Source organism: Myotis daubentonii, chromosome 10 (assembly GCF_963259705.1).
Source record: "Myotis daubentonii chromosome 10, mMyoDau2.1, whole genome shotgun sequence".
Classification (NCBI taxonomy): domain Eukaryota; kingdom Metazoa; phylum Chordata; class Mammalia; order Chiroptera; family Vespertilionidae; genus Myotis; species Myotis daubentonii.
Window position 1 is genome coordinate 50,521,337 of NC_081849.1, and position 23,676 is coordinate 50,545,012.

Sequence of the window (23,676 nt, forward strand, 5' to 3'; positions counted from 1 at the left end):
CAGAAAGGATATGAGTATCTTTAAAAAATACAGGGTAGAACATGACATGCCATAAAAAGGCATTATTACACCATATAATCTTTCAAAAGGGAGGTGGCTTATTATCACAGTCCTCTAAATTAAACATTTAGTGGGAACAGGATGAAAGGACATGGCATCTAATGGCAATAATTCCAATCCAAGGCCTGATGAAAAATGTTGAACATTATTACATCTACAATTTGAATTCAAAACTATTTCAAATGATATTGATTATGGAAAATTACAAGGGAAAAAACCTGGATTTAAATCTGTATCTGACACCTGTTAGCTATGCAACCTTGGATGCTTTCACTTTCTAATTTTCTCTGAGATTCAGTTTTCTATTTGATGAATATTTATAATAGACACATCTTTCCTGCCTGCTTCACAGGGTCAAAGTTAAAGAAATCTATTAACTGTAAAATCCCATAAAGATAATTTTCTTAAGCTAGACTAGTCACACTTTCCACCACCAATGTGCTTCATCATCTTGATGCCAAATACCAATTTTTAGGTACTCAATTCTTAAAAGAGAAAACCACCTAAACTGAAATTTGTAATTTAAGGATAAAATACTGACTTTAAAGTAGAGATAACCCATTAAAGTCCCTGTCCAATTCCTACGAGGTTTCAAAATTGTATCTCACCAATTTAAAAGTCACATGCAGTGGCCATTCGCCTGGGTACTTGTCTGAGACTCTCAAGGTAACCTATGATAATGGGGTCTAAAAACGACCTTATAACCAGTGACCAGAAAATTGAGAAAATATCCAATAAAAATATTTCTTTACATGCTACATTTTCTAACTATATGTTACAAAAACATAAGGTCTTTTTACACTTTCCAAAGTTCTTTATTACTTTTATTCCATCTGATCATCTAGTAGTTGTCAGCTAGGTAAGGCAGATTTATGCTTGTCTTAGGAGGAAAAAACTTACGTATGTTCAAAATCGTTTCGAGGCATAACTTAAATTATATTTCTGGTGCCCAACTTTTCTATTTGGTGTTAATACTACATCATGTTAAATAAATTTTACATTTTAAATTATTCAACAGCACCAGTGATTCTACTTCTAAATAGTAACACATTCAAGTCTGAAATATTCCTAATAAAAACTGTATAACAGCCCCATTCTAAGTCTTATCAGAAAGAATAATTTACTAACTAAATTAAATCTCCCACACAGAAAAGTAGATTAAGCAATTTAAAATGATTAATATCTTAAAACACAGGTTTTGAAGAATCATCTTAAAAATGTGAATGTTGTCTAAGCTTTAAAAATACAGATGAGATTAAGTTTAAAAGTAACTTAAAAGAAATACCTTATGAATAAGACTAATATTTAATTGACGTGGTTTAACTACTGAATTGGGGATATGGATTCTAGCTCATTTCATTTTAACCTCTCTGAGCCTCAGTTAACATTAAAACAAAAAATCATAATAGGAAGTTTTACTCTATATAATCAAGTCCTGGAAAATCATGAATACTATGAGAAAGTTAATTATTAGGCAAAAATCAAGACTTCTGAACCAAACCAAAATTAGATCAAAACATTTATTTTTTGTGTTACAAAAGCAAAAATAAAGCCAAGCAAGTAATGAAATAAACATTTTTTAAGTTTATTCATCCTGGATTCTGTGACCTAGAATTTAGTAAATCAACTTTAGGTTGCTTCAATACTTCTTCTGGATATTATGAGGTCTCCATCTTATAACCATGTTTCTCTAGTTCAGCTCTAAAATAAAACACAAAAATATAATATCACTAGACATTCTTTAGATTAAAGAAACAGGTGGTTTTAAGAAATAATACAATAAATTAAAAATGAGCTAAATTTAGGCACCAATTAAAAATACTACCAAATTCCTTTAGTCCCTAGAAATAAATCTATACAAGAAAGTGGATATGAATCAACACAATGCTAGTAAAATTTTAATTTCCCACTAGTATTTCATATTCCTTAATTTTCTGATAATCTATTTATGGAAGAAATATAAGAAATTTACTGCTATCTTCCAAATACCTTCCAAATACCATAAAATGTCCGGTTAATAATAATAAATATTTAAACAAATTTTAAGAATCATTAACCATACAGTTAAGAACACAAGACACTGATATCAATCTTAGGGATTTCATAATCTTCACAATAGGTATTACTGTTATTTACACATAAGAGATGAACAGATTGCTTTCCATATTTACATATATCTATTGAGCTAAGCAGACAGAAATTATAAATCAAATTTAAGGGTAAGCATTATTCTGCGTTAGCTATACGTAAGCAAAATAAATATAATAAATAAGTTATAAACTATTAAATGAGACTTTCCTAATTTTAAATATGAATAAAAAATCTCAAAAATTATACTGGAAAAAATGCACAGTTTAAAAAGACACTTTTTATAATTTTAAATAATTTATTCAACCTGAAGTTTCTGAAAATGTCAACTGCAATAGCTGACTAGCCTTATATAAAACATTTGCACAATAAAGTTTAGTTCTGTAATGAATTTCAGCTATTTAAACTACCATTCCAAGTATCACCAGCAACTTACCTGCCACAATTCCGATTTTACAATAGTTCACCACAAAATTATTTGAGGGCCAATCCATGATAAAACATAATACAAATGTAAAGTATGACTAATGTGCCATACATCATTACATCCAATAAAACAAAGACTTTTGTCCTCAAGTGTAATTTAGCTTAGCCACTATCATACTATCCAATGTAAACACAATGTAAAAAGCACATGGTGGGAATGATGTATAATATTTATTATTCATTTCCTCACACTCCTTCAATTTCCTAAAAATTTTAGTTACTTATAATATAAACACTAACCTAAAGTCCATGAATAATATTAAGGCCAGAGATTATTCATATGAATCATCTTTCTTCTGCTCAGGTGTAGAGGTCAGTATGGACTAGTAGTAAAATGCTAGAATAGGGGTATAAAGATCAGCACAAGTTTCTGACTCTACCCCTTCCTTTGCTAAATTTAATTAAAATGTTTCTTTTGCCCTCCCACCCAGGAAGTTTAAAATTATAATGCCTACCTTTCATATGTTTCCTATTTAACATTAAATTAATTTAAAAAGTTTCTTAAATAATAGTTTTCTGATGCCTTCAACACAATTAATGTATATTATTTACTTCCTCTTATTTTAACAACAAAGGCAAAACAAAACAAAAAACCCATCTGACTTCTTGACAGGAGGTGGTAACCAATTATATTTATAAATTATTTACAAATACAAAAGAAATAATATGTTTCCCTATTAGCTAAATTCGTAGAGAACATGAAAACTTCTTTGCTAAAATTTAGGATATATAAGAAATCAAAAGGAAAAGAAATCAAGGCCATTAAGCATAAAACACAAAACAATATAAAAACACTAATATCAAGAGCCTGTTAAATGGAAAAATCCAGCAAAGAGAAGAAATGAGACACATAGTGAATATATACTATTTGAAACAAACAAACAAAACCAGCATTCCTTTTACAATAGAAGAAGACTAAGACTAATAGGTTTGGGAACTCCTCTTACTATCCAAAAAAACCTGTTATATGCCAGTGGTTATATCTGACACAGTAAATCAAGAACATAGTTTTTATGTAAAATGTGATGCAGGGTCAGGAAAATCTGATAATCCTACCTACTTCTGATATACAGAGAAACAAATGTATCAGAAACAGCAAAAACAGGACTTTCAGTTACTTGGAGACACAGATATCCTTTTTTCTTTCTACTTCTACTTGCTAAAGGTAATTACACTAAAAGAGAAAGAAACATGGAAAGTTTGTGGTAGGTTGTTGCTGAAGACAGATCTGGAGTTAGAACTCAGGGGAATATGACTGACTCTAAAGTACAAACTGCCTCTCCGAAATTAGATGGGATTAGGACCAAATAACAACAGAAGATAGAAGAACATGTGTGTGTTTTTTTACCATGGTTTACAATACCACACTAAAGGCCTCAATGCATTTTACAAAGACTAGGAAGGCATATTTGCTGGAGACTTGTTAATCGAGACAAGTTTTTAAAAGCAGAAATATAAATATTATCTGAGGCTATGTTGTCCAATATAGTATTCATACGTGGCAATTTAGTAAAATTATTTCATTAAATGTAGTTCATTAGCTGCGCTAGCCACATTTCATGTGCTCACTAATCACACGAATGGGTTACAGAACACTTCCATCACTATAGTATGTTCTATTTGATAGAACTGTTGACATATGAACAACCTTGTAGGGAAAAATACTCATGACTCAAACAGGAAACAAAAAAGAAATACCTTATTCACTAATGGAGATACCAAGATTTATACACTATGGAAATCCACAAACCTAAAGGCAGAAACACAACAGAGAACATAAGACCACTGTGGAGGTGTATTATGAAAACAAGCCACAAAGAACATATGGATAATGCTCTATTTTCAAACCAGTAAAAAGGCAAGATGTAGTAGTGACAAGAAATCCCATTATAAATACATTTATTAAAAGTTCCCAATAAATTCGTAGCACTCAATAATGTCCTGACTTAATTTTTAAAAGAAAAGTGCTACTTTCTGGCTAATGAAAGACAAAAGAGACTTTGGAGAAATTTGACTTAAAGATGCTCTCAAGGTCGCTAATCATCATAGGAGCGCTAATCATCATAGAGATGCAAATTAAAACCACAATGAGACATCATCTCATGCCTATCAAAATGGCTATCATCAATAAATCAACAAACAACAATTACTGGCCAGGATATGGAGAAAACAGGAACCTCAGGCATGTGTTGGGAATGTAGTAGACTGGTGAAGCCACTGTGGAAAACAGAATGGAGTTTCCTCAAAAAATTAAAAATGGAACCTTTTGACCCAGTGATCCCACTTCTGGGAATATATCCAAAGAAACCCGAAACACTAATTCAAAAGAATAAATGCACCTCTATACTCATTGAAGCATTATTTACAATAGCCAAGATCTGGAAACAGCTAAAGTATCCATCAGCAGATGAATGGATAAAACAACTACGGTACATTTACACATTGGAATACTACTTGGCTGTAAAAAAAAAAAAAGGAAATCATTCCTTTTGTGACAGTCTGGATAAATCTGGAAATTATTATGCTAAGTGAAATCAGTCTGAGAAAGACAAATACCTTATAATCTCACTTATATAGAGAATCTAATCAACAAAATAATTTAACAAACAAAATCAGACTGACAACTGTCAGATGGGAGAGAGGTTGGGGAGCTGGGTGAAAAATTGTGAAGAGATTAAGCATGAATGACTATAGAGACTCAGACAACAGTATGGTGATAGCCAGAAGGAAAGGTGGGTTCTAGCACTCTACGATTCTAATTTCTACTGAGTTATTCAATATTGGCAGAAAATTAACTTCAACAGAATTAAACCCACAAGGATAAAAAACAGTAAATATGCTTCTATTTAACCACTTTTGCCAAGAGCCTAGAAAGAACAAAAGCTCTAGGCACTTACCCAAAGTATTCATATTTAGAAACACAAGAAATGAAGGCAAAATGTCTTACTTTTCAGAATCCAAAAACATATTTCAAAGATTAATTATCTTTTAAGAGCTCAATTATCATATGTAGATGACATATTCTGTGCTTACAATTAATACTAAGTTATATAAAAATCTGGCTTAAAGTTTACCGTAACTGATTGGAGAAGTCATCCTCTACATTGTCATCATCCCAATTATCCTCCCAGACATGTGCATCTTCATCTTCATCTAAACCAGTCCAGTCTGAAAACAGAAACAGATGCTGTCTAAATAGTTCTCATATATTATTTCCATAAATACAAGAACTTCAGAAACTTTGCCCTGAAAACTCTAACAATTCAAAACATGTAATACCATATATACTAGTATGAGAAATGGTAATCTTCCTCTTTAAATCTCAATTTATGCTGTCACATATGTTCTCTCAATTTTTGAATTTGCAGATAATCTAAAACAAAAGTTAATATACAAATTATATTTGCCATGAATATTTATTTTAATTTCAGGAGGATATTTACTTTCCTGATTTCTCCTTGGGCTAACTTTTATAAGGTCTATTTCACAATCTTTCAAAACATAGCACTAACAACACTAAGGTAAGTTGAGTAACAGGAAGACATCAGCCTGAAATTCAAAACTGCTAAACATTAAAAAGGTAACTCATTCACAGATAATAAAAAGTAGACCAAATATTTTCTTAAATTTGATTGTAAAATTGTTTTAGAGGAGAATGTCTTTATTCTTTAAGACATGTACACTGAAATATTTAAGAGTTAAGTGTTATTTTGTCAACAATTTACTTACAAATGGTTCTCAAAATATATATTTGATATATATCATGTATGCTATACATGAGAGAAATAAAGTAAACATTATACATCTTTTTTTAAATGAGGTATAATTAACATATAACGTTTTATTAGTTTTAGGTGTACAACACAATGATTTGATATTTATGATCATAAGACTAGTTAATATTATCACTATACAGTTACATTTTTTTCTTGTGAAGACTTTTAAGATTTACTCTCTTAGCACCTTTCAAATATGCAGTACAGCATTACTGACTAGAGTCATCATTGCTGTATATGATAGCCTCATGACTTATTTATTTTATAACTGGAAGTCTATACCTTGTGACCCCTTTACCCAATTCGCCACCACCATGCCCCATTTCCCCTCTGTTTTAAACTTTTCTTCAGGGTTGAAAGTTTCCAAATTAAAATGTCAGAAAATAGTTTTTTAAAAATAGGTTTGGAAATTACCTCTGGAAGCCTTCCATATTCCCTTCTCTTCCTCCTTACCTTTAGAGATTAGATCCCTTCTTTTGTGTATATCTCTATCACAGCACTTACATACTGTACAATCATGAGTGTCTGAGCTCAAGAGTAACAACTCTATTTTATCTCTGTATTCTTAAATTCAAACAGTACCTAGCATATGTACAACAAACAGTTGTGAAACACACAACAGAACTCTAAATCAGATTTTGTAAATTTTTGTTTAAACCCCTCCCCTTCAAAATCAGTAATTATGAATTACATTTTCTATACCTATTAGAAACATGGCTAAGAATATTTAAACCTAAAAGAAAAATAATTAAATAACAAAACATGAGTTAGGCTTTTCTTATAATGCACATTTAGATTTAAAACTATTCAGCAATGACACATACTATAAGTATTTTGTTACATTATGTATCAACAAAACTTTTAAAATGTGATATGTCTTTGTTATGATTTAAGAATAGAAGTAAGTATCTCCATTTACCTGGTTCCCCAAAGCAGAATCACGGGAGGCATCTTACCTACTCTTTCTCCTTCAACTATCAAAGTCATTATCCTTTCCAACTCCCAACTATCTCCAGAGTTTAGTCTCCCTCTCACTACTCTTACTGCCACTATGTTAATTGAGAAGTAATTTTTCCCTTCATGGACTATTACTGTGGCCCTCTTTCTGTTCCCTCCTCCCCAATCTTACACAGTATATACCCATCCACCCACCACAGATGCCTAAAACAACCACCGCTATTCCTGTGGATACTATTCAACACCTTCAGGTAGGAATAGCATTTTATTAAATTTGTAATTCTAATGCCTACAGCTAGGTGTTGGGCACACAGTAGAAATTACTAAAATGCTATAGTTCCACTTAGAAACTATACTTCTTAAGTTCCCTTCCTGAGTTGTCAATATGAAGAAAACAGAGGCTAGTGATGGTTTCAGTAAAGCCAAGAGTACATAATTAAAGATAGAAGATATCAACAATATCATGTATTATAAATGTTATGTAAAATTCTCAATTATACTTAAGACTGCTTCTGAGAAATGTGATCACTTCATTCAATGATCCCCTAAGAGAGACCATGTGGAAACTATCTTTTAAGGACACAGTGCCTAAAAAAAGATGAAAAAATTTCCCTGAGGCAATTTGTTTCAGGTTGCTAAAAAGCAACAACATACAGTCAAATGTATGGCTAACTTTAATCATTGTATAGGGCAGTGGTCGGCAAACTCATTAGTCAACAGAGCCAAATATCAACAGTACAATGATTGAAATTTCTTTTGAGAGCCAAATTTTTTAAACTTAAACTATATAGGTAGGTACATTTTTATTAACTTAATTAGGGTACTCCTAAGGCTTAGGAAGAGCCACACTCAAGGGGCCAAAGAGCCGCCGTTTGCCAACCATGGCATAGGGCAGTGAATGTATATTCATTAGTAAAAATTTTCAATAAAAAATGTGAATTTTCACTTGCATATATTTTTTATATCTCCTAGTAATATTATTGTTCTTAAAGAGGGAATATTGCAATTACCTAAATTGAATTCCTATTCTCTGAAGTCCTTAACAATAGTAATACTCAATAATAGTAAGTACTAATTACATCTCAAAATTAAGTTGGCTGAGCTAAATATATTCTTACATTTTCTCCTTTCTTGTAGAAGTACCTTAAAACTTGAACTGAAAAATTTTACTGTGTGTGAAATTAACTATATTTTTAATGAAGAGTAGATTAAGAGTTAAAGAAAAGGAAATCATATTCAGGATTTTCCTCAGTCTAAGGAAGAGTGATCAGACAGCTACTATAAACCAATTTAATAGATATAGCTATTCCCAAAGCTAAAGATAAACTGAAAGAATAACATTTCTGCACTTTTATAGACTAGAAAAGTTTCTTAGTTAAGCCTAAGTTAATCATTAGGTATAGGGACTAAACAGTACTGTTACTCTCATAGTGCCATTGCAATAAATAATAAACTGTTTACTATGAACATTATAATTATATATTATAATATTATATATAAACTTTCTTTTTTTGTTCTAAAAAACAGACATCTCAATATGAAAGAGGTGAACTATTATAGGGTAAAAATAAATGGGGCAGAAATTGCAATATTAAATATACAAGAGAGGAACACTAAGAAAAGGTAATATGAGGTGTATCCTAAGATAAACCAAAGAAGCCTCATTTCAAACAATAGATATAATTCTCTGTAATACTATATCATTAAAAATCAACTAAATAATTTTAAATTTTAAAACTGAATAAAACACTTCAAATAATCTCAAACATATCTTTTATAGAAACTTACATTCCTATATGTTGAACTTGTAATGAAACAACTAAATCCATTATCCCTTTTACAGCAAGTGAACAATAACTAATACTATTACTCCACATTCCCTCCAGTTACTATAATCGAGAGCTCTGGAGCTACCTAATAGTATTAATGAACAATTTAGGATTTTTTGTTTCTTATTTTATTTTAATGATATTAAGGCCTTCCATGTAAATATGTCACATAAAACAATTTCAATAAACTGCAATGTAGCAAGGTTTTTGGCTTTAGACTTCAAGTTTTACAAAATGGTTAAGACTGAGGACTGGTTAAAATTACAGAATTTTGGAGACAGAAAAAAGCCTTAGTTAGAGATCAGTGTACATTATACCCCTCTTTGTTTGAAAACCACCACCATACAATAGAGACTGCCTTACAAGAAAATATTTAGTAACTTTTTCTACCATTATTTTATGATATCAAATCCTAGACTATAAATATATTTGGGATAAGTCTAGAAATAGAAATTGTCAAATTAAATATTTGTTTTACTGATATTTTAAGGAGTCTTTATAAAGCTACCTAATGAAGTTTAATGTTCCACAAAATAATCTGAATTCATTAATACTGGATAATATGTTCTTAAGTAAAGGGGGTGATATAACTCAAGTCACAAATGAATTGTGTCAAGGTTGTAAGACACTAAACCTCACATAGCCTGAACAACTTCTAACTAACCAGCTTCCTAAATTGTTCACTACACTGGTCTCTAAAAAGTAAATGGTAATGTGTCAAAAAATTCAAGTTAGAAATATAAAATAATATTTTTTTCACATATCTCTGCTAACCGTAAACCTACCCTTTCCAGAACAATAAAGACACAACCCCCCCTCCCCCAGGAACTTTTAATCTAATTATGACTTGATTAAAAATATTAATTTCAATACTGTTATTAGTTGATACATTCACGTGTCTTCAAGCTAGCTTTAATTCTTTTAACTTTGAGAGACTAAAAAAAATACTTAATTTGTACCCAACTGCTTCAGAGTGGCAGAAACCTAAGTATTTCATAACTTTTTTGTAGGAGCCCCAATCCTTAATTCTAAAAAGGCAAGAAAAAGTAAAAATTCTTAACATAATACAGAGATACTAGTTTGAACAGTCTTTTTTTAATTTCAAGAGTAGTATAATTTTTAGTTTATTGAGTTGAATTCTGATGATCATTTAATGCATAAGGGTAAAGCATCTCTTCCCTCCTTTAACAACCACCTAATGCTACTTTAATGTCAAGAAAGGAAAAGAAATAAGATAGAAATAAAGTGCCCCCCCACCCCCAAAAAGGAAAATGCTTATGAAAGAGGGGAAAACAGTATTATGAGCAAGGTTTTAGGTAGAGCACACACACAAAGACTTGACAATAGTTTTATATTTCTTTGGTATAATTATACAGTATTTCATAATTATGATACTCGAGTATACAAAAATGGAAAAGCTAGTTAAATTCATTAATCATCACATAAATCTGAATATACTTTTTAACCTTAATGTCTTATCCTAGGAGTAAGATGCACAGAAGCCCCATGCCATGCTATCCTTCCATCCATCACAGATGAAGAATTCAGGACAATAATTAACTGTTTGAACTACAACTTAAGTATTTTAAATTATTTAACAAAAAGTACCATTAAGAAACTTAGTGTTCACAGTGACAAACCAGAATCTATATCTATTTTAGGTAGAAACTTTTAATATTTTCTTTATTAACTAGGAATATATTAAACTATATTAAGAAGTTTAAGTGACAGGATATAAGAGCCTTAAATATTATTTTCAAAACTTACAAATTCTCCATATGCATATATGTTACAGTATATGTAAGCTATAATATATGTAAACTCCACTAAGTGAACATGTAACATAAATAAGCTGTGACTATTGTAATCTCTAGGATTTGGCTGACATCTCTTGCAATATATCTCTGACTGAACTGTGTTTTAATTTTTAATTATAACATAACACTGATAATCATGCAATTTGATTTAATCACTTCATTTTAAAGCCTTAAACCCAGAAATACCTTTTTAAAAGGTTAAAACAATAAAATCAAATGAGGATACCAGATTCATAGCTAAGGCCTTCCTTCAACATGTGGATGAGTTATAAAGCATACATGTTATCTTCAACACTAAATGCATTGCCAGGATTGTGATTAATCGTTTAAATAACGACATCTGTGTTGACTTCAGTGTGCAGGTCTCCAGATGTGTACTGGTAAAAAAATTATCATATTTTAAGAAGTCAGAGTTAGAAATAACCAGTAACAGATGCCTAATACATAAGTTTCTAGCAATTCTAAATTATTTAGGACTTTGCCCCCAAATATGGCTTTGTTCACATTTGTCAGTGAGAATTACATCTGTGACTAGCTTTAAATTTCAAAAATCTGAGCTATCAAAGATCCCATATACTTTATCTAAGTATCACCTTGACATTAAAGAGGGAAAAGATTTTTCTCTCTCTGTCCTTAAGATTACTTATTCTCCCCACCCTCCAACATACATTCCAAAATACCTTAAAAGTATGAAGGATACCATTTTGGAGAAAAGTAAAGAGGAAATTCAATTTATACCAAATAGGGATGCAATATACCAGTTTTCAGGAGCATCAAATTATCATTCATTCCTTAAGAGCAAAGCTACTCTGAATATAAACAAACTCATCTCCAACAAAGTTTCTTCAAATAAAATAAATGTGCATGTATAAAGAAAAATATGAGACAGATGATGTTCGAAAAAGTTGTAAATTGTACACTCACAATCACAGATGAGTGTAAAAGAGAACAGCAATACTTGCAAATAGCATCATTATGCTCATGAATATGATGAGCCACACTAAATCTAGTCAGAGATAAACTTACTTGTGTTTCTGTTTAAGCTGTATAAAATAAGTTAAAACTTTTTTTTAAATGTCACTTTTGTAGGTTATTGTGATACAAAAATATCTATACCCTATTATTCTATACATATAGAATAATGCCTATGTTCAGTGGCTCCGAAATCAATAGCTAGCAGAGCATCGCTGCACTACTATATTTTCTCTAACAAGGACCAAAAATGTCAATAAGGAACTTCAGATCAGCAACCTAAAGCAAGTAATAAATGATGTTGGCACCAGACTACCAGTGACCTTTTTTAGTTATTTGTTGCCAGGAGTCTGAAAAGAAGTTCAAAATAACTTACATAACCATTTATAATTTTTTCTTGTATTTTAACAAAAGGAAATTCAAACAATTCTTTTCATAAATAATTTTTAAAAATATATATATGGCAGAATGATTCCACTACAAAGTCATGTTGACTTCTGTTACCTTTGTTAATCAATTTTGAATTCTCTCTTAAAAAATTCTCCAAAGCCATTACTCTCATCTTTCCCAAGCCCTCATGTTCTATACTCGTCATTTTCCTCATTCTGATCCTCCCTACTACTGAATCAAGGGTATCCAATGTGAACTCCACCATCTGTCATACATTAGACATGCCAAGTGCAAAATCACAAACTTGATTTCGTCTTACTACCAACACTCCATTAACAAACTAGTTGCCAAAGCTCCCTTGTTATTCTTCCCTCACTCTCCTCACTTCTTTCCTAATAATAATCTATCTCAGGCCCTTACTCTTCACCTAAGCTATTGCTAATTAGCGTCCTTAACTCTCTCTTTCTTTCTATCTCTTCAAATTAATTTTTCTGGGTTGACTTTCCCCAAACTGCCTATCTGAAGGAAAACACACACATATCAAACAAAAAAAAATCCACATCCCATCTACCTAAGGATAAAGTCCAAAAGCCTTCCATGTTAGGCCCCAAACTACCTGCTTTGCAACCACTATTTCATAGCCAAAATTTACACACTGATTTTCCATCTCCAAGCATCTATTTCTTTGCTCTTCTTTTGGAAACCCCTTTCCTACATTTGTATATTTTGAAAACTGTTCAAATGTTGCTATCTCAAGTTGTACACAACTAGAAATCATTCCCCCTTTTCAACTGCTGTTGCACTTTATCAATTGATTAATCACCCTCCCCACTCCCCCAGCAGCAGCAATTGACAGGAAACCAAAGGACCTCCTAATCAGAAGCCCAACAGATAAAGACAGTCAAATGCAAAGCTACTCTGGTTTAATTGAAGGTGGGGAGGTAAGGATTTGGAGACCCACATTCCAGATAAGCACCTGCAAAATACTGAAAGGCTCAAGCTTGGTATGAAAACTATTTATCCATCATCTCCACTGATATTTATATCATTAAGTCCAAAGACAAATATCTACCTAAGGAATCAAATTTGGCTAAGTGCAGCCTCTAGTTAACTGTAACCTTGGTCTTTTCCTGAGCCCCAAATATAAAACCATAAGGCAGCTGTATATCTAAAACAGTATTGAAAAATGTCAGTTAGTAGCATTCTCTCTCTGCACTACTCAGTGCCAGATTTACAGGAAGCACTCAACAAACATATATATTGAATGAATAAGTAAGTTATTATATGCTAATCACTGCCAGGGAACTTGAAGGATGATAGAGATAAAAGGAACATGTTCCAGAACAAAGACACCACCATTCCTACCAAGCATACAACAGAACACATAACTGGGGAGGTAATGTTACTTGGTGAATTTTTAGTACCCCAGAAGAAAAATATAACTTTTAAAACTTTCATTTTCCCCTAAATGTTTCCACAGTCCACATCTTTCAATGAGTCATGTAAATCAGGATTGCTTGCTAGTACTGCTTGTTCATTCCATAGAATCAGTGAAAGAGCTAATCAAATAATTTTTCTAAGCAGTTTTTACTGCGTAATATCCTGGTCACCATCTCACCATCCCCTCCCAAGCACCAATATCTTGATTTGGGGGGTTTTCACTCCCCTGTTTTTTATACCTATTGTCCATCTGTATACATCCTTAAACAATGTATGCTATGTTCTATGTATTAAAATATTTTATATAAATAACCACACTAACTTAAAAAGTACTTTTGGAAAAAAATTAACAATATTTTTTAATTTTAAAATTTTAATATTAGAAAATAAATTATCAAATAACCCATAAACTCAACAAGCTTAATTGCATATATACCTAAAATTACAAATATTTGTCAAAAATAGTTCAAATTCTAAGTAAATTAAATATCAAACATCATCCAAAATCCAAAGCCCTAAACAGATTGGGGGGAGAAGAGAAAGGGCTCTAATATTCACTGAATACCAACTTTATGCCAAACTCTATGATATGCACTTACACATATTATTGTTATGGACTGAATGTCTGTGTTCCCCAAACCCCAAGATTCTTATGTTGAAGCCTTAACCCCTAATTTGATGGTATTTGAAGAGGAGGCCTTTTGGAGGTAATTAGGATCCTATGAAGTCATGAGTGTGGAGTCCTCATGATGAAACTATAAGTGGCATTTTAGAAAAAAACAACACCACAAAAACACCAGAGAGCTTGCTCTGTCTTCACCTTGTAAGGGCATAGTGAGAAGGTAATAGTCTGAAAGCCAGAATGAGAGCACTGAGCAGGAAATGAATAGGCTAATATCTTGATCTTGGATTTTGCAGGCTCTAGAAAAGTGACAAAATACATTTCTGTTGTTTAAGCCACTCAGAATATGGAATTTTGTTATGGCAGCTCAAGCAGACTAATACAACCATGTAATCCTTATATGACTCTATTATCCAAAAATCTCTCTATATAAAAGTCTAAGCACCCAGCTGACTGGTCAGTAGCTATGATGCACACTGACCACCATGGGGCAGATGCTTAATGCAGCAGCTGCTGAGCTGTGGTCACTTGGCAGCAGCCGATCTTGGGTGACGCAGTTGGAACCAGAGAGGAGGGAGCCCGATTCTGGGGTGTGTCACCCAAGAACCGCCCTCTCGCAATCTGGGACCCCTCTGGGGATGTCAGAGAGCCAGTTTCGGCCCCATCTCTGCAGGCCAGGCTGAGGGACCTCACCAGTGCACAAACTGCTAGTTATATATAAAGAAACTGAGAATTAAGAAGGTACAGTTCAATGAAAAACATAATGGTCAATCTTACACAAGAAATCAATCCAAATCAAAATGATGCAATATTTTCCATCTCCATTAGGTTTGCAATGCCTAAAATGTTTAACATGGAGTACTAGAAGCCCGATGCATGAAATTCGTGCAAGGGGCTTGGCCCATGCAGCCACGGCTTCGTCTGGAAGGTTGTTCGGCTGTCTGGTCTAATTAGCATATTATGCTTTTATTATTATAGATAGGCAACCTAATGAGGAAAAAGGTAAACTGTAGATGGACTGTTAATTACTGTAATACTTCTCAAAGGCAATTTGAAAATATACATCAAATTTCAAAATGTACCTGGTCCTGATTAAGTGTCAGAGCCCAAGCAGAGCTTGGAGGGGTAGCATTCCTGTGGAGGAGTAGCACTGCATGGTTGTTATGTCAGAGCCTGAACAGGGTGAAGAAATCATCCAATACTGGAGTGAGGAGGGGACAGGGTGGCCTGACATAGAATGTTGATACCCAAGTGACATGAGGAGGGCACCTCTATGTGCAGGGGACAACAAAGATTGGTTAGGGAGGAGGATGACCAAATAGACAATATATTTATGATAATGAAAGCCAGGTATCTCACTGTTGGGAAAGATATTATGAATATGGAAAGAAAAAAAAAAACCTGTGAGAATAAACCCTGTGACAAACAGATATTGGAGATCTCTGTGTGAAATCATAATTTTATACAAACACATACACTATAGATGTAAAAGTGTATATATGTATACATACACTTGTATACTTCCTAGCTCCTTCTACTGAGATGGTCCCAAAAGCAATCAGCATAACTGGAGTTAAGATACTGCCTTCTAAATATCAATCTCCAATATAAGGAATGTGCCTTGGAGAAACAGCTGATTCCAGGACTGGAGCAGGGAAAGTATAAGATTAGCTTGGAATACCTTGTTGTGCCAGAAGGTATTGTAAGTATTACACAAAGATTGATGGTGACATGTCAAAAGGTCAAAGATAGCTTGAAGGGCTTCCCAATGTTCAAATATGGGACAATTTGAGGATGAAAGTAAATAATAGTAATAAATTGTAACCCACTGACTGAGAATCCATGAATCTGTACTGATAATAAATAAGCAAATGAACAAACTGAAAGTTTGATGATGAATGGAATACTGTATTTACATGGTTTCAAAATCCCTCTTCACAAAATACCAGTTAATTATGAAGGGAAAATTAGTAATCTAACAATGGAAAACTCTCTCAGACACTACCTTAATAAAGTGATAAAAATGAACATCATCAGTAATGGAACAAATGAAAATCATGTTCTCCCTGACAAGATGCAATAAGAACACAGCATCATGACTCTGATATTCCTGACAATGTGCAGAACCTGAATCTAATAATGTGGACACATGAAACAAGTCAAAGTTAAGGTACATGCTATAAAATAACTGGCCTATAATCTTCAAAAGTGTCAAAATCATGAAAGTTGAAGACAAACTGAGAACTACTCTAGACTGAAGAAGACTAAAGAGACATGACAACTGAATGTAGTGATCCATGATTCTAAATCAAGACATTTTTGAGACAATTAGAGAAACCTAAAGATGATTTATGGATGATAGTAATGTATTAGTGTATTAATTTCCAAGTTTGATGGTTGTACTATGATAATGTCTTTTTAGGAAATTCAAATTAGAATACACAAGGGTGATGGGCATCAGGTTGTCAACTTACTCTCAAATGCTTTAGGGCAGTGGTCGGCAAACTCATTAGTCAACAGAGCCAAATATCAACAGTACAATGATTGAAATTTCTTTTGAGAGCCAACTTTTTTAAACTTAAACTATATAGGTAGGTACATTGTTATTAACTTAATTAGGGTACTCCTAAGGCTTAGGAAGAGCCACACTCAAGGGGCCAAAGAGCCTTATGTGGCTCACGAGCTGCAGTTTGCTGACCATGGGTTTAGGGGAAAAAAGAATGCACTTTCAATTACTCTCTAAGTTAGCAATTATTTAAAAGTAAAATATTATATTAAAAAATATAAATGCACCTATCAATTTGATCTTGCAAATTCTTCTCTAAGAGTTTATCTTATAAACACAAAAGCTAAATAGATTACTTAATATGCATACAAGGGACTAGTAGTGCACAACTATTAAAAAGCATAAGGTAAAGTTTTACATTAATGTGTAAACACGTGCCTAAGAAATAAAATACAAAAATCAAGTAGAAGAAATGTTATATATAATATAGTCCTCTGTGTGTATTTAAAAAATATAAACACACACAAAATTATATACATATGTATATATAAATTCTGGACGGATACTTAGTTTTGTTACTTATTGGAGTTTTTCTTAGTAAATATTTGGTTTCACCTCCTAAGCTAATTTTGTATCCAGCAAAATCTTACTAACTCAAATTAACATGTAAGAAAAACTGAATTATAAACCAAAGAAGAAACATACAGAAACCTGAACAAAACAAAGTAATTTCAAATGTTTTTTGTCATTCTAAATGGAAAGTTTCCTGAATGAAGTAGGTTCTACACATTCAAACCTGAAGACCACAAATATTCTGTAAGGTGACCAATAAATGGTGAATTACTTAATACTAATAAACCAGTCTATTGTGAAGGCCTTTTTCTTCACAAAAAAATATTCTTTGCTTTTCCTTTTTAATGAGATTTTTTACTATGTAACTACAAACATTTTGAACAAATTGCTGCTCACAACATAAACATAGAACAGGAACAAACTACTAGTACATATTCTGCAAAAGCTGGTAAGATGAAAGTTGCTGAGAAAAATCATGTATATCATCAGGTACACAATTATCTCTAGATCCTTTTTAAGGAGTCAATTTTCAGCTACTTATTTTAAATACAGATTCATTCATTCAACAAGCATTTACTGACCATCTAAAAAGTACCAGGCACTTTGAAAAATGTTAAGATTAAAGCTTGGTTTGACTAACCACTTAATGGCAAGCTTTTTAAATCTCTGAGCTTCAGGACTGTGGTGATAATTAGACTAATTTAAATAAAGTACCTAATACTGCACCTTGTATATGATAAACAATGAATAAATGCTATTTCAAAATATGAAATTTAAGTAAGAAATGGGATCCTGCCCTCAATAGCCAGTTTTCTACTGCATAGCTCAAAACTGGAGGGTTATGAACCAACTTGAAAGTGAGGTAAAGAAAACATGTCTGACGATAAAGCTACTATCAAAACAGAAGACAAACAATCCCCACAATGTATAATGAACCCCAGAATTGAGAAGAAATGTACTCGGGCTAGTTTATGAATTTGTGTAGTCTGCACACTAATGTCTTTCTTCTTCCATTAAAAAACAACAACTGAGTGCACTATATATACAAAGAACAAGTGTTCCAGCTGTGTGGTTTTATGATTTAATAGAATCACGATGGGTATAACTTAGGCCAATTTTAGTGACGCAAATAATGGCTTAATGTAACAAGTTTGTACACCATTAACCACAATTCTTTCTACCACCTTCAGAAAGACTACCCCCAACAATAACCTCCTTTTCTTATGAGACAAATACCTATCCTAACTATAACATTTAGCCAATAAAGTAAATAATTTTGGGAAAAAAATCTAAGTAGCCACAACGATCTAACAGACAGAACCAAATCTACCAAATAAACAGCTAAAGGGTTTAAGAACGCTGGTATCAAAGGGGCCGGCTGTCCACCAATTCTTGCCAGTTATGCGACCCCGGGAAGTTTCTCAACTGTTCCAAGCTTCAGTGTCTCTCTGAAAAACTGTAAATATCAGTACCTTCTGGCTAGATTTATGAAATTAGAGTCTAGGTAACCAGGAAACTAATAAAAATACATATAGAATTTCAGGGCCCTAAAAAGATCCTTAAACTTAGATTAGTTCAAAATAATCAAAGATGAGTGAGGAACACGACTAACACAATAACGTGTATGAAGCACTAACACCTGACACCCCCCCTCCCCCCCACCTAACATTCATTCAGACTTCACCTGTAACGTCCCAAAAGTCAGCAGCACTGGCCTAACCACAAACAACAACTCTGGGAGTGGGAGGTGTAAAGGCAAAGGAGGGCTGCTCAACCAAAGAAAATAAAGGGAAAAGAGGTGGGGTCACGAACGAGGTAGCCGGCAGCAGAGGAGGACCAACCGTCCCGGACACCGGCGCGGGGGCCCAGGGTCACCATGGCTCCTCCCAACGAGGAAGCAGAAGGCATTCAGCCTCCCCGGCGAGCCCACGGACGCGCCGAGCCCGGAGCCGGGTGCACGGGGAGTCGCACTCGCGGGGCCTCCAGCGCCGGCCGCAGGGTCCAAACTTCCCGCGGGCGCCTCTGGGCCCGGCCCTCGCTGCCGCGCTTCCTCCAACCCGAAGCCTGAGTCACCGTCCGCGAGGCCCAGAGGCCGAGGCCCCGCCGCTCACCTTCCGCAGGGAACTCCTCGAACTCGTCGTCCTCCTCCAGGAGACCCAAGTCTACCGGCTGCTTCTTCTCGGACATCGCGACCCTCCGCGCCCCAACCCCCTCAGGCCAGCAGGAAAGTTGGACCCACTCGCCTCACCCCGACTGCCGCCGCCGCCGCCGCCGCCGAGCGCGCACTACCATAGAGACGCGGGGGAAGAGCGAGAGGGGCGGCGCGAGGAATGCTGGGATACTGGAGGTCGGCTCCGCGCCTCCTGCGGGTTTAGCCACCCTTCAGTTAGAAAGGTTGCTTAGGTTGGATCTGTTGTACCTCTGCGGCCTTATTGCGAGTCTCTGAATTGACAAACTGGATGTCAGGGTAGGTTTCCGCGATTAGAAAAGACTCATATTGTGTAAAAATAAATTCAAACCTGAGGGGTGAGGCGTGCGCCAAGATTCTTGAAGGGCCTGCTAAATGCCGGGCCCTTAGGCTAGGTTAGCTCCGTCCTTAAACCAATTCGCTGCGCATGGCATTAAATATATGCACACCCCAGAATATTCAGGTTTGCAAACGGCCAAAGGCATTCAGGTAGTGTTAGTCAACCCAAATGCAGATTTGTTCACCTGACTTCAGTCTCCACATTTTCCCATTCGGTGTTCCTCCATCTTGTAGTTACACTGTGGTGAATACCCGATTAATAGGGAGTGTGTGTAATAACTACTTTACAGGTTATTACAAAATAATGCTACGTAAAAGCGAGATACATAATATCCTATGGCGTTTAAAACATGTCATTTTGAATTTTTAAAATATCTCATATTTGGAATGTAGTGATCTACCTAAAACTATCTCATCTATATGTGATACTATAGTTGAACATTGAGTAATATAATTAAATGTACATTAATTATTGTACGTTTTGTTACATGTGTTTGTTTATGTGTTGAAATCCCATTTCTTCAACAGCATCCCATAAACTTTATACCATGAACCAGGGACTGACTGTGCTGGAACGTCAAAGGTATAGACGAGGTCCTTGCCCTCAAGTAGCTCATAGTCCACTCAGAGACATGGACACAGATGGGTCCCAATGACACAATAATACATTTGAATCTCTATTTTCAATTAAAATTTCCTAAGAAGTGGACAAAGTGCATGAGTGTACGGAGGAGAATGGAGCAACTAAATAGAGCACGTATTTGGATCAGAGTTTGGGAACCTACAATTAGATGTAACTTTCAAAAAAATAAGATTACCCTTCATAATACTATTTTGATTTGATTATTGAAAACATTGACAGTCTTCAAATTAAGTTCCAAGTATGTGTAATTTGGTATGCTACATAAGTAAGTACCAAATTAATGAAAGAAGGGAGACTATGAGGAAAACCTAAAGTTGGTAATGAATGTAGACAGAAAGCATGTAGTATATTTCTTCATATTAAAGTCCATTTAATTGCAGCATTTGCTAACTTTGATGAGCTCTCGTAAGAGATTTATACTCTCTAGCATGCCTTCTGTCGCACATATTACATATAGCACTAGAACCACACACCAAGTTGAAGCTTGGGGCAGGCAGTTTGATTTTGACATCAAAGAATAAAAAACAAATCACATATCTGAGCAGTCATCTTATGCAGAGATAAAAGATTTGCCCAAGGACAAGTTTATAGAGACAGAAAGATTAATGGCTGCAAGGAGATGGAACTAACTGCTAATATGATGATGATTGAGGATAGTAATGGCAGATAGTGATGATGGTTGCAAAACAAGCAATAAACTGAACACCACTGAAATGTACACTTCAAAATGGTGAATTTTATGTTATTTGAAGTATATTTTAATATTTAAAATGCTATTAAAAATTAGTCCAAGGAGTCAAGAATCCCAAATTCTACTTCCTGGGCCTATTATTTGATTTATCAATTCTTAGCAAAAGATAAAAGCAATAGCAATATAGTGATTTTCTTCCCTGAAACTGAATGTATTCCATTTAAAGGAATAATTGAGAAACTACCTTATGTTTAGTCTCCATTTATTTGATTTGATTTGATTAATTCATTAAATACAAAATGCTAGAACCACTGACTGGATAACCTCTCATTTTAGCCATTGTGGCACATGGTTAAAATGAGCATCTTCTCATTTTCATGGTTATGGCACAGGGAAAAACTTTGAGAAATGATAGCCATTAGTGTATGAGGCACTGGAGGCATTATTGCTTCGTTACATTGAGCATATAAGAATACATATTTGATGGACCAGACTATAAATCCATGCTGAATTCCTACCAAAGAGGGATTTTAGGCAAATTACTTAACTTCTCTAAAGTATATTTTGGTTACTTGCAGAGTTATAGTAAAAATTAAATGAGATTATCTGATGTACTTAGTGTAATGTGATCAATACATGTTAGTTATTATTATCTATCTCAGATCTTCCATACCAATCCTAAAAATCTCTAAATGTGGATTTTGTTTCTTAGATGACATCTTGGTGATACTTTGTGAGGAAGTCAGTCCCTTCACAAGTTAAACCTATCTAATAAAAGAGAAAAATGGTAATTGGCGTACAACGATACCCTTTTCATTGGCTAATCAGGGCTATATGCAAATTAACTGCCAACTAAGATTGGCAGTTAACTGCCAACAAGATGGCGGCTAATTTGCATATGTAGGCACAATGCAGGGAGGCGAAAGGGAAAGCAGGAAGAAGCCCCCTGCCACTGACAGTGATCGGAAACCCAGGGGGGAGCTAAGAGCCGGGGGGCAGGGCAAAGGCGGCCCTGGGGCCGCCTTTGCCCTGCCCCCCAGCCATGATCGGAGAATCAGGCACCTTTTCCGCCCTGGCCAGTGATAGCAGGAAGTAGGGGTGGAGCCAGCGATGGGAGCTGGGCATGGTCGAAGCTGGCAGTCCCAGGAGCTAGGGGTCCCTTGCCTGGGCCTAAAGCGGAGCCCACGATCGCGGGGACGCTGCCACTGTGGGTCCCCGCTGCCCGGGCAGGACGCCTAGGCCAGAGGCGTCCTGCAGGGGCAGGGGCAGAGCCTGCAACCGCGGGGAGCTGGGGGTCCCCTGTCCAGGCCTGACACCTCTGCCGGAGGCCTCAGGCCTGGTCAAGGGGCCGATCCGGTGATTGGTGATCGGAGGGTGATGAGGGTCAACTCCTCTGGCCGAGGCATCAGGCCTCGGCGGGGGGCGGAGCCGGGGATTGGGGGGATATGATGGTCCCCTTGCCCAGACCTGAAGCCTGGGTCAGAGGCGTCAGGCTTGGGCGGGGGGTGGAGCAAGCGATCAGAGGGAGATGGGGGTCCCCTGCCCAGGCATGATTCCTGGGCCAGAGGCCTCAGGCCTGGGCGGGGGCCAGAGCCAGTGATCAGGGGGAGATGGGGGTCCCCTGTCCAAGCCTGACACCTCTGGCGGAGGCGTCAGGCCTGGGCAAGGGGCCGATCAGGCGATCAGAGGGTGATGGGGGTCTACGCCTCTGGCCGAGGCATCAGGCCTGGACAAGGGGCCAATCCTGCGATTGGATGGTGATGGGGGTCAACGCCTGAGGGCTCCCAGTATGTGAGAGGGGGCAGGCTGGGCTGAGGGACACTCCCCTCCCCACACACACCCAGTGCACGAATTTCGTGCACCTGGCCCCTAGTAATAATATAAATAACAGTAGCCAACATGTATTTAGTGCTTACTTTTATCAGGCACTATGTCACACCCTTTCTGTGTATTTACTTATTGAATCCTCCTCACAGTGAGTACTTAAAATTTGTTTTATATTTGAGAGAAGTAAGTGCTAAGGCATGGTGAAGCTATTATATCCTAAGGGCTTTGTTAAAGATAGGAAACAAACCATCTCATTGTGTGGAAAGGCAGACAGTTCACACACAAATCTCTAGAATCATTTCTTTCTAACACTTTTAAAGGTATACACATGTGGGAAAATGGCAAAACATAAATGTAGACAGAAGTGCAAAGGGCAAACAGGTAGAATAAAGGAGAAAATAAAACCTTGGGGTTGACACAGTTCTCCATGGCTAGGAACCATCCATGATTCTAGTGAGAAGCATTGGAGTAA

The 23,676-nt window shown here is 35.4% G+C and overlaps 1 protein-coding gene and 1 long non-coding RNA gene across 4 annotated transcripts in view; one reads left to right on the forward strand and one right to left on the reverse strand.

The window, feature by feature from the left end:
• Positions 1-1,566: 1,566 nt before the first annotated feature.
• On the reverse strand, positions 1,567-19,822 carry SEM1 (SEM1 26S proteasome subunit). 3 transcript variants are annotated; one of them, XR_009454745.1, is made up of 4 exons: positions 19,628-19,822; positions 5,709-5,802; positions 2,875-2,971; positions 1,567-1,761 (listed from the first exon to the last, which is right to left on the reverse strand). XR_009454745.1 is itself a non-coding variant. In XM_059712383.1 (4 exons), the coding sequence occupies exons 1-3, from the start codon at positions 19,701-19,703 to the stop codon at positions 4,360-4,362; spliced, it is 195 nt and encodes a 64-aa protein (XP_059568366.1). In that variant the 5' UTR covers positions 19,704-19,821; the 3' UTR covers positions 1,567-1,761; positions 4,333-4,359. The 3 variants fall into 3 exon arrangements, 2 of the variants coding, with proteins under 2 accessions (XP_059568366.1, XP_059568364.1); XM_059712383.1 differs by lacking the exon at positions 2,875-2,971 and adding an exon at positions 4,333-4,384 and having other exon boundaries at positions 19,628-19,821; XM_059712381.1 differs by lacking the exon at positions 2,875-2,971 and having other exon boundaries at positions 19,628-19,815.
• A 26-nt stretch (positions 19,823-19,848) lies between these two features.
• LOC132242968 (uncharacterized) overlaps positions 19,849-23,676 on the forward strand; it is a 163,224-nt gene continuing 159,396 nt past the window's right edge. Inside the window, exon 1 of the long non-coding RNA XR_009454746.1 lies at positions 19,849-19,983. This is a non-coding gene — a long non-coding RNA (uncharacterized LOC132242968). The remainder of the gene's footprint in view (positions 19,984-23,676) is intronic.